We start from the raw sequence: 16,660 nt of genomic DNA, 5'->3' as shown, positions 1-16,660 counted from the left end.
AAGGATGGCAGCTTTTGTAAAACTGGAATAAGGGAGTACGGAAAGGCACCCCCAAACAGGAGAGGGGTGGCGCACAGCTTAAACAAAGGCAGTGCTTAGGAAACCTATAAGCCGCATCGTGTACAGAAAAGGATGATGGGAATGTCAGCTGAGCCACTAGTCAAACCCCTTACAGGGCTCCGGGTTTTGCCTCTAGTTCTGGATCGCCCCGCCTCTGCCCTTTAACTTGTACTTCCTCCCTCCCTTCGCGCTGCACCGCGCAAGTCTCTTAGCCACTCCAAGGCCACCAGCCAGCCTCCCAAAGCTCCCATTGGGTTGCCCACCCTTTCAATCTCGGCTCCTCCCACCAGAGGCCCCGCCTCCCACCAGAGGCCCCGCCTCCCACCAGAGGCCCCGCCTCCCACCAGAGGCCCCGCCTCCCACCAGAGGCCCCGCCTCCCACAAGTGGCTCTCTTGTTTCCGTTCTTCCGGCGCAGAAGGCTTAGGCCGCCAAATCAGGCCGTACAGTGGCGGGGCAGTCGAGCAACAGGAAGCGGCCGCTCTTTCCCCAAACCCCACTGCCTTGTGGGATCTCGGCAAGTCACCCACCCACCCCCGCGCCTAGACAAATTTTCCGGATCCGTCCACCGCCCCCCCCCAACCCAGTGTACGGAAGCTGAGAGGGCTCGCAGGCAGGCATGGCGGCGCACCTTAAGAAGCGAGTTTATGAGGAATTCACGAAAGTGGTTCAGGTAAGCTCTGGCGGGAAAGATCCAGAACCGATCCGGACCAGGGTAGATTATCCAAAACCCATGCACTTTGCCAGAACAGAACAGGCTCCATACGCCCGTGTTAAGTGCGGACTTGTTGATAATCTCTAATATTGCACGTTAGTGGGCGTGTTTGTTTGCAACCGCTGTTGTCATTAATATGTGAAGTCTGACAGAATTTTAAAAAAATTATTAGGAGAAACAGTGTTTTTTAATTTGCGAAACTATCTTATCCGTTATCTCATTTTATTCTCTCATATAACTTTGCTACATCGCGTTATATTAGCATCCTCGTTTTCCAGATGTGGACATTGAGCCTTCCGGAGGGGTACGAGGGTTCACCAGTTAGCAGCAGAGACCCTTCTAGCCTCCCCACCCCCACGTTCCAAAAAAAACCTCTCAGGGACCAGTTGGAATATACACAAGGTTCTAAGGGGCTGAAAGAAGGGTCTATAGAATTCCTTCAGGCGCAGTCTAAGCAGGCGGGAGTCACAGACTTCATAGGCAAGAACTCTCCACTGGTGGAACGGCTCACCTAGGAAGGAGGACAGTACCTTTCTCACCATGAATTTGTGACAGGTGGACAGAGCCCATGTCAGAGCGGTCAGTGATGTTCCGTGTGTCTCCATGTAGATGTTGCTAGGGTTGATCCCAAATCATCCTAATGTCTTATTTCTCAGATTTTAATGTGTATACAAATCACCTGGGGACGTTGTTCAAATGTCGATTCTATTTGATAAGTCAAGTAGAGGAGGTGAGGCAAGATTCTGCATTCCTGACATGCCCCCAAATTCATGCCAATGCATCGGTTGCATTCTTAGATCCTTAGACTTGTAGAGTGGCAAGACAGAGCATCCGGCAGGATACTGATCCTTAAACATAACATTGATTCATTCATCCAGCAGTAAAATATGTTAATACATAATATAAAATATGTTAATACATAATATAAAATTTAGAATTTTAACAATTTTAAGTGTAAAGTTCAGTGGCATTAAGAACATTAGTACTGTAGTACTGTTGCGCAATGTAATTTCCTTTCTTCCCAACCTTCCTGTTGTTCCCATTTCCCAGGAGTGCTCACCCCTCTTCCACCCATCCTCACATAACCAGATATGCCATGTGTTCATGTGTCTGCATATCTCCAAACTCTTGCACTGGTTGTCTCTTTTATACAGAATACATGCCATTCTTCCCTTTCTTTTTGTTCTCCACCCAGTGGACTTAACATTGGTGCTGCAAGACCCAACTGAAACCTTGTAAAGAGCTTAGTCTCTTCTTCACCTGTTTCTGTAGCATTCTGTGGTACTAATCTTTTTGTACTTTTCATTCAGTGCTGCTGTAATTACCAGTGTACCTATCTTCCCACCAGTCTGAGGTCCTTGATGGCAGAGGTAATGCCTGGTTCGTCTCCATGTCCTGGAGATGGACAGTAGGGCCTGGCTCACTAAAGTATTATTAGTGGTTGAATGACAGTTGATATTGGTTGTCTTCTCCCTTACATAATACTTAGGGAAAAAATTCCTAGCTTTTGACCTAACTACAGCTTTGATAAGACTGAAAACTGAGTTTGAGAGGAATAGGATAGAAATGGCTAAGAATTTTAAGGGAAGAGCTAATTTCTTCACTTAATTTTTCATCAGTTGTTAACATGAAGTGATTAAATGAGATCTTAGTGCTTCTGTTCTTTTTTCTCCGCTGAAAAGATGAGGAAGGAGAACTGATATGTGCCTAGCACTTATGTATATGTATAATAAAGTTATGTTTAATAACTTAGATTTATCGAATAGCTCTGTGATAATAAAGTATTGGTATGCCCTCATATAGAAGGCCTTCCCTAGCTATTAAGTTGTTATTGAATACAAATTCCTCTGACTCCAAAGCCCTTATTCTTTTTATCATGTCATACTGTGTTCTTGTCTAGAATAATTCTAGTCTCTTTTCTATGGAAATGTGAATTTGTAAGGAGGTGATTGCTCAGTACATAAAAATGCACTGTTAAGGAAATTTATTTTATTTTATTGTTATTATTATTATTTTTTAAATAGAGACAGGGTTTCACCATGTTGCCCAGGCTGGTCTCGAACTCCTGGGCTCAAGGGATCCTCCTGCCTTAGCCTCCCAAAGTGCTAGGATTACAGCTGTAAGCCGCTAAGCCCATCCAATATTTGTTTCCTTTTCTTTTGTTTTGAGATGGAGTTTTGCTCTTTTTGCGCAAACTGGTGTGCAATTGCACAATCCTGGCTCACTGTAACTTCTGCCTCCTGGGTTCACACGTTCCTCAGCCTCCTGCATAGCTGGGACTGCAGGCATACACCACCACCCCCGGCTAATTTTTGTATTTTTAGTAGAGACAGGGTTTTGCCGTGTTGGCCAGGCTGGTCTTGAACTCCTGGCCTCAAGTGATCCGCCTGCCTCAGCCTCTCAGAGTGCTGGGATTACAGGCGTGAGCCACCACGCCCTGTCTGATATTTGTTTTCTAATAAAGAATGGACTTTGGGAGACTGAAGCAGAGGGATCACTTGAGGCCAGGAGTTTGAAACCAGCCTGGGTAACATGGAAAAACCTGTCTCTACTAAAAATACAAAAATTAGCTGGGTGTGGTGACACGCATCTGTAATCACAGCTAGCTGGGAGTCAGGGAGGTGAATCGCTTGAACCTAGTAGGTGGAGGTGGCACACACCTACAATCCCAGCGTGTTGGGTGTCAGTCAGAGAATTATTTGAACCTAGGAGGTGGAGATTGTAGCAAGCCAAGATTGCACCATTGTACTCCCGCCTGGGCGACAATGTCTTGCTCTGTCTCAAAAAAATGGAGTAGATCCTTCGTGTTATCTCTAAACCCAAAGGCTACCACAATCCTCAGAGATAAGTAGAGCAAAATGTTGGTGTAAGGCTGGGCATGGTGGCTCATGCTTGTAATCTCAGCACTTTGGGAGGCTGAGGTGCGAGGGTTGCTTGAGCCCAGGAGTTAGAGACCAGCCTGGGCAACGTAGAGAGACTCCATCTCTAAGAAAAAATAAAGTATACCTATTTTACAGAGAAATAAACTGAGACTTGGAGAAATTAAATGACTTGCCTAAAGTCATAGGAGCTAGTAAAGGCAAAATTGAGACTCATGACCTTGTCACCAACCCGGTACTCTTTCAAGTTTATAACACTGTATTTTCCTAAGTCTGTCAGCTAAATATATTATTTGGTATAATGGAAAATTATTTCCACCAAATGAGGCAAAGTTATATTTGCAGATTCTGTGTTTTCAGTTTTCTCTACCCCTTGCAGCAACAACAGGAGGAAATTGCTACTAAGAAACTCCGACTAACAAAACCAAGTAAATCTGCAGCACTCCACATAGATCTGTGTAAAGCTACCTCCCCAGCAGATGCTTTGCAATACCTGCTCCAGTTTGCCAGGAAGCCTGTCGAGGCAGAAAGTGTAGAGGGAGTAGTCAGGATTCTCTTGGAACATTATTACAAGGTAAGAAAATCTTGAGGATCTGATGGGAGTACATCATGGGAGTTATGTCATGTCTGCAGAATGGTTGATATTACAAATAAATAAGGTATTCATTAGCAGGCTTTTACTGAGTGTCTTCCATGTGCTAGGTACTGTGGATACAGAGATAAAAAAGATGCAGATCTTGTCCTCAGAAAGTTACAGTATAGTAGATGGAAATAAAACGTGTCAATGATAAAGTGCATCATACTGCTGAAGTTACTGTGAGTGCAATATGTGCAGAGTGCAGTGGAAGCACAAAAGAGGAGTTAACATCAGTCATGACCCATTCATCTCTGGAATGTGGTCCCCTTAACATCCTGCTGTTCCTGTCCTAATTCATGGCCCTCATATCTAATTGCAGTAGCCCTCTTTTTTAATGAAAAATAATTTTTTTTTTTGAGACAGAGTCTCACTCTTGCCCAGGCTGTAGTGCAGTGGTGCAATCTTGGCTCACTGCAACCTCTGCCTCCTGGGTTCAAGCAATTGTCTTGCCTCAGCCTCCTTAGTAGCTGGGATTACAGGCATGTGCCACCATGCCCTAATTTTTGTATTTTTAGTAGAGATGGGGTTTTGCCATGTTGGCCAGGCTGGTCTCGAACTCCTGACCTCAAGTGATCTGCCTGCCTCGGCCTCCCAAAGTGTTAGGATTACAGGTGTGAGCCACTGCGCCTGGCCAAAAAAATTTTCTTTGAGACAGAGGCTCACTGCCACCCATCCTAGAATTCAGTGGCACCGTCATAGCTCACTGTAGCGTGGAACTCCTGGCTTAAGTGATTCTCCTGGCTCAGCCTTCCAAGTAGGTGGGACTACAGACAAGTGCCACAACTCCAGGCCAAGTTTTGCTTTTTTTTTTTTTTTTTTTTTTTTTTTTGAGACCAAGTCTTGGTCTGTCTCCCAGGCTGGAGTGTAGTGGCGCAATCTTGGCTCAGTGCAACCTCCGCCTCCTCGGTTTAAGTGATTCTCCTGCCTCAGCCTCCAGAGTGGCTAGGACCACAGGTGTGCGACACCACACCCAGCTAATTTTTTTTGTATTTTTAGTAGAGATGGGGTTTTGCTGTGTTGGCCAGGCTGGTCTCATACTCCTGATCTCAAGTGATCCATGCACCCTGGCCTCCCAAAGTGCTGAGATTACAAGTGTGAGCTACCATGCCCAGCCCAAACATCATTATTATTATTACTATTATTATTTTTGAGACAGGCTCTTGCTTTCTCTCCCAGGTGGGAGTGCAGTGGTGCTATCACAGCTCACTGTACCCTCGACCTCCAAGGCTCAATTGATCCTCCTGTCTCAGCCTTCTGAGTAGCTGGGACTACAGGCATGTACAGCATGCCCAGCTAATTTTTGTATTTTTTTTTTTTTGTAGAGACAGGGCTTTCTATGTTGCACAGGCTGATCTCGAACTCCTGGGCTCTAGCAATCCACCCACCTTGGGCTCCCAAATTCCTGGGATTACAGGTGTGAACCACGACACCCAGCCCCCAAATTATTAAGCTTATGGAAAAGTAGATAAAATACTGTAGTGACCTACCAAATACCCATTCCTAGAATTTAACAGTTATTAGTAATTTTGTCAAATTTGCTCTATTTGTTTTGCTGAATTTTATTTTATTTTATTATTATTTTTTTTGAGATGAGTCTCACTCGGTTGCCCAGGCTGGAGTGCAATAGCACTGTCTGGGCTCACTGCAACTTCCGCCTCTTGGGTTCAAGCAATTCTCCTGCCTCAGCCTCCCGAGTAGCTGGGACTACAGGCACGCGCCATCATGCCCAACTAATTTTGTATTTTTAGTAGAGACAGGGTTTCACCATGTTAGCCAGGCTGGTCTCGAATTCCAGACCTCAGGTGATCCACCTGCCTTGGCCTCCCAAAGTGCTGGGATTACAGGCGTGAGCCACCACGCCCAGCCTTGTTTTGATGAATTTTTAAAAGATATGTCATTTTTTTCTAATTATTTCATTACATATCTATTAAAAAGGGATATCTTTTGTTTTTTTCTTTTTTTCCTCACTGCTGTGAGAAAGTAGAGGGACTTTTTATTTTTTAACGTAGCTACCTAACCATAATGAATAAAGTTAAGTAATTCTTTAATGTCATCTAAGAATTAGTTGATATTTAGATTTTTTTAGTTGTTCCCCAATATCTTTTTATAGTTGATATGTTCAAATCAAAATGCAAACCAGGTCCCCACATGGCATTTAGTCTTTTTAAAAAATCTACAACAGTTACTATTTTGGTGACATTGATTTGATTAAGAAACTGAGACAGTTCTTTTGTAAAATGTCTTGTTTTCCGAATTCATTTACTTTTTTGAGGATTAACTTGTTCCTCTGTTCTCTGTATTTATTATGAACTGAAAGTTAGACCTGTAGGCTTTGTTATATTTAGGTTAAGTATATCTTTGACAATTTTAAGACTATGTTATAAATGATGACTTGTACTTCATATTGCAGCCATCAGCGTGCAAATGTCACCGTTACACTGAGGTCTTCCTTTACCCTTCTGTTTCGTATCGAAACTGCCTATCCCCACCCAGCACTTCCTAGTCCCCTTCCTTGATTTTGTTTTCTCCATGGGACTTACCATCTTCTAATATTCTGTATAATTTCTTGTTAATTATGTTCCTTGTCCATTTCCCCATACAGGAACATAAGCTTGCCTTGAGCAGGGATTTTATTTTATTTTATTTTATTTTTTTATTTTATTTTATTTTTTTTGAGACGGAGTCTTGCTCTGTCANCTTTTCTTTAAAAAAATTTTTAAAAAATCGTATCTATCTATCTAGAGACTGGGTTATGAGACTGGCTAAAGTTTTGTATTTTTGATAGAGATGGGGTTTCACCATGTTGCCAAGGCTGGTCTCAAACTCCTGGGCTCAAGCGATTCATCTGCCTCAGCCTCCCAAAGTGCTGGGATTACAGGCATGAACCACTGTGCCTGGCATCTGTTTGAGTGTTGCTGTTTCTCAGTCTAGAGTGCAATGGCACGATCACTGCTCACTGCAGTCTGGACTCCCAGGCTCAAGCCATCCTCCCACCTCAGCCTCCTGAGGAGCTGGGACCACAGGCGCATGCCACCACTCCCAGCTAATTTTTTCTTTTTAATTTTTTTTGTAGAGATAGAGTCTCTCTGTGTTGCCCAGGCTGGTCTCGAATTCCTGAGCTCAAGCAACCCTCCTGCTTGGCTCTCCCAAAGGATTGGGATTACAGGTGTGAGCCACCACATCTGGCCAAAATCAGGATTTCTGTTCTCAAGAAGTTTTCAATCTCACAGTGATCTATTTTCCGTTAGTCTTTTTCTTAGCAATATCTACCATTATTATTATATTAAAGTTCTGTTACCAATGACAATCTATATAATACTTCTAAGAGCAGTTAACATTTAGTTTGCTTGTTAGAGTTTGTAAAGCACTTTCCATGTGTAATATTTTATTTAATCCTGATGATAGCACCATTGTTATCTCTAAATTCCAGATAATGGAACTAAGCTTAGAGCTGTTTAGTATTCAAGGTCACCCAGCTAGTAAATGGAAGGTATGGATTTGAACTTCGTTTTTTTTTTTTTTTTTTTTTAAACCTTTTGTTATGGAACATTTCAAATATATACTATGTAAGTAGAGAGAATAGTTTAATTAATTCCCATGTACCCATTACCCGGCTTCAAAATTTACCATTTTGTGGCCAAACTTGTTTCATTTTCCCTCTTCCCTCCAATCCACTTCTACTTCTTTACCCTCACCTTCTCCACCAGATTCTTATGAAAATAAATTCCTGGCATTGTATTATTTTAATCATGAATTTTGATTTATATCTTTAAATGGTGAAGACTTTTTTTTATTATTATACTTTAAGTTCTAGGGTACATGTGCACAACGTGCAGGTTTGTTACGTAGGTATACATGTGCCATGTTGGTTTGCTGCACCCATCAACTCATCATTTACATTAGGTATTTCTCCTAATGCTATCCCTCCCCCAGCCTCCCACTCCCCGACAGGCCCTGGTGTATGATGTTCCCCACCATGTGTCCAAGTATTCTCACTGTTCAGTTCCCACCTATGAGTGAGAACATGCGGTGTTTGGTTTTCTGTCCTTGTAATAGTTTGCTGAGAATGGTGGTTTCCAGCTTCATCCATTTCCCTGCAAAGGACATAAACTCATCCTTTTTTATGGCTGCATAGTATTCCATGGTATATATATGCCACATTTTCTTAATCCAGTCTATTGTTGGTGGACATTTGGGTTAGTTCCAAGTCTTTGCTATCGTGAATAGTGCTACAATAAACATATGTATGCATGTGTCTTTATAGTAGCATGATTTATAATCCTTTGGGTGTATACCCAGTAATGGGATTGCTGAGTCAAATGGTATTTCTAGTTCTAGATCCTTGAGGAATCGCCACACTGTCTTCCACAATGGTTGAACTAATTTATGCTCCCACCAACAATGTAAAAGCTTTCCTATTTCTCCACATCCTTTCCAGCATCTGTTGTTTCCTGACTTTTTAGTGATCACCATTCTAACTGGTATGAGATGGTATCTCATTGTGGTTTTGATTTGCATTTCTCTGATGACCAGTGATGATGAGCATTTTTTCATGTGTCTGTTGGCTGCATAAATATGGTGAAGACTCTTAAAAAACAATCTTTTGTCATGTCTAAAAGCAAAATTTAACTCAGGTGTTCTGAAGTCAGCTCTCAAGCACTTTAATCAGTCCATGCTGCGTGCATTAATCAAGTGGACCCTAGCTCCAAAAGAAATGAAGAGGGATGCCAGATGGACCCAGTTCTAGATTGGTGACCATAGGGTTTTTTACCCTTTCTTCTGTTCTGTCCAGAAATGTGGTATCTTATATTAATATTTTAGTGGATAAAACTACTCTGGCTTCTGCTTTTTCCTATTTTGTTTTTTTTTTTTTGTGATCAGGCAGTAGTATCTGAACTTATTTCACACAATTGATTCTTCACTTATGCTACTGTGCTAGTAGCTATGGAGGATGCAGAGCTATGAGACATGTTCCTTGTCCTTTAGGGGCTAGCAGTGTAGTCAGCAGACCATATATGTAGTATGTAGATAGTAAGTGCTAAAGTTTTCCATTTGCTCATTTTTTCATTTGCTCAGCATGTCTGAATACTTACTCTGTGCCAAACTTTGTGCTTTATGTTGGTAATAGAGATGTATCTGATGTAATCCCTGATCTGAGTCTTGAGTAAATAAGAAATTAATTAATAATATACTGTTTCAGGTCTTCTGAAAGGGGTAGGTTATGATATGGCCTCAGAGAAGGGGGTAATTAATTTTTGGAAGCAGTGTTCCAGAAATGCATTATAGAGTGGTAGCGATGCTTGAGAAAAGTCCTAAAAATAGATTTTGGCCAGTTGGAAAACAGGGGGAAAGACATTTTAGTTGTGAGCAACCGTAACATGGGCATGGAGATGTGAGACACACTATCACATTAGAAGAAATGCAACTAGTTTGGCTGGTGCAAATTTTAGGTTGGGAGCTCATCAAGAGATAAGACCAGAAGATTTGGAAGGGATCCTATTCTAAAGGGCCTTGTATTCTACCTTGTCAGTTTTTGTTTTAGAAATGTCACTCTGAGGGAAAGTATGGAGGATAAAGGAATTGGATGACTGGAGTTGGAGTGACCAATTAGAAGACTCTAAGTTTGGAGAAAGGTGATGCAAGCCTGAACGAGGACAGTTTTAATGGTCAGAAGAAACAATTATTAGATAAGGCTTCCCTGGAGGTAATTCTGTTTTTAGCTCAGGTGTGAAGGAGATCATTTATGTGTCATAGTAGAAGGAGTGCTAAGGGATTATTTCAGAAAGTAAAAGAACTTGAGTAAAGTACCCAGATGGATAAGGAATGTCACTAGGTTAGATGCTGTCTTATCTCTTTTTTTTTTTTTTTTTTTTCATTTATTTTCTCCCCCCTCCCCTCTTTTTTTCCTCACAAGGTCTCACTCTGGACTGGAGTGCAGTGGTGCGATCACGGCTCACTGAAACCTCTACCTCCCAGGCTTATGCAATCCTCTCACCTCAGCCTCCCAAGTAGCTGGAACTATAGGCATGTGCCACCATGCCTGGCTAATCATTTCTTAGTTGTGGTAACAATTAAAATTTATTTTCTTAACCATTTTAAGTGTGCAGTTCATGTGTATTAAGTACATTCATATTGTTATGCAGCCATCACCACCATCCATCTCCAGAACTCTTTTCATCTTGTAAAACTGAAACTGAAACTCTTTCCCATTAAACAGTAATCCTCCATTGCACCCCCTCCAGCCCCTGGCAACCACTACCATTCTACCTTTTTTTTTTTTTTTTTTTTAAGACAGAGTCTTAATCTGTCGCCCAGGCTGGAGTGCAGTGGCGTGATCTTGGCTCACTACAACTTCTGCCTCCTGAGTTCAAGTGATTCTCCTGCCTCAGCCTTCCGAGTAGCTGGGACTAGAGGTGTGCGCCACCATGCCCGGCTAAGTTTTGTATTTTTAGTAGAGACAGGGTTTTGCCATGTTGGCCAGTCTGGTCTCGAACTTCCTGATGTAGGTGATCTGCCCGCCTCAGCCTCCCAAAGTGTTGGAATTATGAGCCACTGTGCCCGGTCTCATTTTACATTTTGTCTCTGTTATATGCATAATAAGTGGCATAGCATGCCAACGCTGTATCTATGCCATCTATTGCCCCTTCCCCTGCTTTAGGCCTCCTCATTGTGCCTGGTGACCTCCTTAGAAACTGAATATAGGAGGTGGGGAGTTGGTCTTATTTGAAAAGTACCTCATCCTTTGAGCATACACTTAATTAATTTTGTCTTTAGTATAGAAAGATGATCTATTCTCAGCACTGGCAAGGTACTTTTTTTCCCCTCTCATTTCACATATATTTATTGATCTTTTTAGTGTCAGCTGTTGTGCTATATTGAGATATGGCAGTGAACAAGAGAGCATTCCTTTTTGTCTTTGGAATAAATTTCTTACCACAGGAATTTTGGTGCCCATTAGAGACCACCTGTCACTCTCTAAGCTAAAACAGCCAGACTATTTCTTTGTCAGTCTCCCCTGCAGCTCGGGCCCAGGCACAAGACTTATACTCAGACAATCACACTTGCCTCCTCCAGACTTTTAATCAGGATCTGGTGATTCAAAAAAGCAGGTAGGACTGAGCGCCGTGGCTCACACCTGTAATTCCAGCGCTTTGGGAAGCCGAGGCAGGAGGATTGCTTGAGCTCAGGAGTTTGAGACCAACCTGGGTAACAAAGCAAAAGCTCCTCTCTACTAAAAATTTTAAAAAAGTGGCCAGGTGTGGTAGCATGTACCTGTAGTCCCAGCTACTTGGGAGGCAGAGGTTGGAGGTTCACTTGAGCCCAGGAGGTTAAGGCTCTAGATAGCCGTGATTGCGCCACTGCACTGTGACCTGGGAGACAGTGAGACCCTGTCTCAAAAAAAAAAAAAAAAAAAAAAAGGTAGAATGAAAAATTCTTTCTGGTGATAGCAGTAGTAGCTGCCACACTCACCTTCCAGGGACTCCAAGAGCAGTGGTGCTGGCAGCAATGTTGTATACCCAGTGTTGTTGGTGCAAATTGCTGTGACTTGTGTCTAACATGACTACTCAGTGGAGGTCAGGTACTTTTTATGCCAACAGCACATTTTTTATTAGAAGTTAGTGACATCAGAATGGCATAGAAAAGTTCTCATTCACTTTGCAACATTTGGATGTAATGTATCAACTGAGAAAGCCGTCTCCCCCGCAGAGGTTGCAGTGAGCCAAGATCAGCACTGCACTCCAGCCTGGGCAACAGAGTAAAACTCCATCTCAATAAATAAATAAATAAATAAGTAGCTATCTTTCCAGAAGTATATAAAATTAATTTTTCAGGAATGATGCCATAGAATACTTGGATCATTGAATCTCTTTTGGGATGTTAGTTTTCCATATTCCTGTTTGTTGGTTAGCTAAGTGTAAAGCATCAAAGTGACAATTGCTTCTTTTTTTCCAGGAGAATGATCCATCTGTGAGACTGAAAATTGCATCATTGTTGGGTTTACTATCAAAGACAGCAGGATTTTCACCAGACTGCATTATGGATGATGCCATTAACATCCTGCAGAATGAAAGTAAGTTGTAATTTAAAAGCTCTATAGTCAGAGCAGAAATCTTTAGTTCTTTCTTATAGAAGTTAGGACAAAATTTTGTTGTGTTGATTGTTATTGAAAAGGGATTTGAGGATAATTTAATGAAACCATGTATATATATTTACATTGGAGTAGAAGTACAGTTTATCTCTTAATAACTGTCATTTATTGGCCAAGTACCATATATTTGAGGTAGTTTACATATGATATAGATATTATTGTCCTTTTTTTTTTGCTTGTTTGTTTTTTATTTTGCAGCAGGACCTTGATATATTGAGCAGCCTGACTCCAGGCCGGAGTCCGGAAGTCCAAACATGTTAATGACCCTTGCTATGTATTACCCTATTGCTTTCTAAAAGGATTATTTCAGCTTACAGTGAAACCTGTAACTGAACATGTAGTACTCGTTTTATCAAGAAACATTTTTTTTGACGGAGTCTCGCTCTGTCTCCCAGGCTGGAGTGCAGTGGCACGATCTTGGCTCACTGCAAGCTCCGCCTCCTGGGTTCACACCATTCTCCTGCCTCAGCCTCCGGAGTAGCTGGGACTACAGGTGCCCGCCACCACACCCGGCTGATTTTTTGTATTTTTAGTAGAGACAGGATTTCACTATGTTAGCCAGGATGGTCTCAATCTCCTGACCTTGTGATCCGCCAGCTTCGGCCTGCCAAAGTGCTGGGATTACAGGCATGAGCCACCGCACCCGGCCAAGACATATTTTTAAAAGCACTAAAACAGGCTAGGCACAGGTTAGGCTAGGCCTGTAATCCCAAAACGTTGGGAGGTCGAAGTGGAAGGATCCCTTGAGCCCAGGAATTTGAGACCAGTCTGGGCAACATAATTAAATCTTGTCTCTACAAAATATTAAAAAATCAGCCAAACCTGGTTGCTCACACCTTTATCCCAGCTGCTTGGGAGGCTAAAGTGGGAGGACCGCTTCGACCTAGGAGATTGAGGCTGCAGTAAGCCATGATCATGCCACTGTATTTCAGCCTGGGTAACAGAATGAGACCCTGTCTCAAAAAATAAATTAAATTAAAATAAAATAAATACAAGCACCAAAAGAATAACATTGCTTCAGTACAGAAGTATCATTTTTTCCCATAGAAAATTCTTATGGTAGCTATGTGAGAAGTGACATTTTAAGGATAACTAGACTGGGCGCAGTGGCTCACGCCTGTAATCCCAACACTTTGGGAGGCCGAGGCAGGCGGATCACGAGGTCAGGAGATCGAGACCATCCTGGCTAACGTGGTGAAACACCGTCTCTACTAAAAAGACAAAAAATTGGTTGGGCATGGTGGCGGGCACCTGTAGACCCAGCTGCTTGGGAGGCTGAGGCAGGAGAATGGCATGAACCCGGGAGATGGAGCTTGCAGTTAGCAGAGATCGTGCCACTGCACTCCAGCCTGGGTGACAGAGCGAGACTCCGTCTCAAGAAAAAAAAAAAAAGGGATAACTAGGTGTTCAGTGGGGAGTGGGGTCAAGAATGGAGTCAGGTGTGGGGGAAGGCATTCTACGTAGAGAAGTTAGCCTGAGCAAAGATAGAGGGACATGGAATTTTAAGTAGTTGGAAAAAAGAGTGTTAAAGGAGACCTGAAAGAGATGAAGCTAGAAAGATAGGCAAGGGTAAACATCATGGAAGGCCTAGTGTGTATGTGTTATATGCCTTCTAGGATATTTGGACCGCTCTGTCGCCCAGTCTGGAGTGCAGTGGAGCGATCTCGGCTCACTGCAACCTCTGCCTCCGGGGTTCAAGCCGTTCTCCTGCCTCAGCCTCCTGAGTAGCTGGGATTACAGGCGCCCGCCACTATGCCTGGCTATTTTTTGTATTTTTAGTAGAGATGGTATTTCACCATGTTGGTCAGGCTGGTCTTGAATTCCTGACCTCATGATCCGCCCCGGCCTCCCAAAGTCCTGGGATTACAGGCATAAACCACCGTGCCTGGCCTTTTTTTTTTTTTCTGTTTCTTAGTGTGAAAAAACTCTTGAATCAATACAGCACTAAACATTTTTGGAGCGCACTATGTATATAGAACTGTACTCTATCCTGTGGAGAACTCAGACATTTAAACATCATGATCCCTTTAGGAAATTAGCTTTTAGTTGAGGGCATGAAGGATCACACAGTAGAACCCAGTTGACAAAAGTCTACTTTTTTTTTCTTCTGTTTTTTTAAAGACTGAGTTTGCTCTGTTTCCCCGGCTGGAGTGCTGTGGCGCAATTACGGCTCACTGCTGCCTTGATCTCCCAGGCTCAAGCGGTCCTCCTACCTCGGCCTCCTGAGTAGCTGGGACTCTGGGTGCACACCACCTGGCTGACTCATTTTTTTCAGATTTATTTTTGTAGAAACAGAGTCTCCCTCTGTTGCCCAGGCTGGCCTTGAACTCCTGGGCTCAAGCAATTCTCTTGCCTTAACTTCTCAAAGTGCTGGGATTACAGTTGTGAGTCACTGCACCTAGCCAATCTACATTCTTTACCCAAGTAAATTAGTTTATATAGTTATCCCCTTTTGAAATTCTCCAAGCCAACTTTCCATCTCTCTCTCTAGAGTCTCATCAAGTCCTAGCTCAACTGTTGGATACTTTGCTTGCAATTGGCACTAAGCTACCAGAGAATCAAGCTATCCAGATGCGATTAGTGGATGTGGCCTGCAAGGTAAGAGTATAATGCTCTTCTTTCTTGAACTGCTTTGCATTACTGGAAAGGTGGTAAGAGCTATAAAATCTACTCAGATCTATCCTAAACCGGTAACTGAGGACTGCTAAGGACCTTTAATGGTTTTAAGAGCTACCTCATTTTTTTGTCTCTTGGTGTTGGATTAGGAATAAAGTTAAGTACACTTGTTACAAAATGAATTTCCTCATCCTTTCAAAACAAGTGAAAATAATTACAGTACATAGTTACTGTGTATATTGTGCCTAATAATGCACTCTGCTTGTTATGGTGCTTTGTATTCAGTTTTTCATTTCGTCCTCACAATCCTTCAGGTAAGTACTGTTATTTCTGTTTTACAAAGGTGAAAATTAAGATTTATAGAGTCTGATTTGTCTAGGTTTGCACAGCTAGGAGGTTGCAGTACCAGGGTATAAACTCTGTTTTTTCTGACCCCAAACTTGTTTTGTTTTTATTATGCCTTGTTGCTTCAATAAACAGGCAAACTATACACAAGTAAATGTATGGGAAAAGTTTTGTACATTCTTTTTTTCTGATTTTAAAATAAATACATGTATTAATATGTTAATTGTGCCTTTTGATTTAATTTGGAGGTTAGTTAGCCTCTTTTTGTGTATACACAGCAACCCCTAGAACCTTGTATAATTGATTTTACTTTGTATCTTTTTGATAACTTTGAGAATATAAAAAAGTCAAATGCATTTGAATTGTGTTAGAGTATTATATTCTTGAAATTAGAAAGCTATTTCAGAGTCCCAGGAAAGACTACTTGATTTATCGTAAAAAAACAAATATACGTAAAAACAAAAACACGTTGACAAGTACAATACTAAAAGTTTAAATAGGGCCAGGTGTGCTGGCTCACACCTGTAATCCCAGCACTTTGGGAGGCTGAGGTGGGCGGATCCTTTGAGATCAGGAGTTTGAAACCAGCCTGACCAACATGGTAAAACCCAATCTCTACTAAAAATACAAAAAAAATTAGCTGGGCTCGGTGATGCATGCCTGTAATCCCAGCTACTAGGGAGGCTGAGGCAGGAGAATCGCTTGAACCTGGGAGACGGAGGTTATGTGAGTGGAGATTGCGCCACTGCACTCCAGTCTGAGTGGTAGAGTGAGACTCTGTCTTTCAAAAAAAAAGGAAAAACTAGGGATTATGTGTGTGGGAGAGTGAGTACATCTCCCCTGTGAGAGAAAATATGTATCTGTGAAGTTTGCTTCTGAGAGTTGTCATAATGAGTGGGTTGTGATATCTGCAGTAACTCTTTCTTAAATCTGCTGTAAATATATTTTTAACTATAAGATTTTATATTATTATATACTTAAATATATTTTTTAAGAATTTGTAGTCATAGAAAATTTGGGGGGCCGGGCGCGGTGGCTCAAGCCTGTAATCCCAGCACTTTGGGAGGCCGAGACGGGTGGATCACGAGGTCAGGAAGTCGAGACCATCCTGGCTAACCTGGTGAAACCCCGTCTCTACTAAAAAATACAAAAACTAGCCGGGCGAGGTGGCGGGTGCCTGTAGTCCCAGCTACTTCGGAGGCTGAGGCAGGAGAATGGCGTGAACTCAGGAGGCGGAGCTTGCAGTGAGCTGAGATCTGGC

The 16,660-nt window shown here is 42.3% G+C and overlaps 1 protein-coding gene across 1 annotated transcript in view; it reads left to right on the top strand.

Annotated features, from left to right (window-relative positions):
* The first annotated feature begins 493 nt into the window (after positions 1-493).
* The window catches only part of INTS4 (integrator complex subunit 4), a 112,912-nt gene continuing 96,745 nt past the window's right edge, over positions 494-16,660 (top strand). Inside the window, exons 1-4 of the mRNA XM_017893532.1 lie at positions 494-731; positions 4,032-4,226; positions 12,243-12,360; positions 14,930-15,036. Of these exons, the coding sequence (XP_017749021.1) occupies positions 678-731; positions 4,032-4,226; positions 12,243-12,360; positions 14,930-15,036 (474 nt within the window). The 5' untranslated portion in view covers positions 494-677. The remainder of the gene's footprint in view (positions 732-4,031; positions 4,227-12,242; positions 12,361-14,929; positions 15,037-16,660) is intronic.

The sequence above is a fragment of the Rhinopithecus bieti genome, unplaced genomic scaffold, assembly GCF_001698545.2.
Source record: "Rhinopithecus bieti isolate Rb0 unplaced genomic scaffold, ASM169854v2 scaffold_23868, whole genome shotgun sequence".
Taxonomy (NCBI): Eukaryota; Metazoa; Chordata; class Mammalia; order Primates; family Cercopithecidae; genus Rhinopithecus; species Rhinopithecus bieti.
This window is presented reverse-complemented; position numbering and strand designations above follow the sequence as displayed.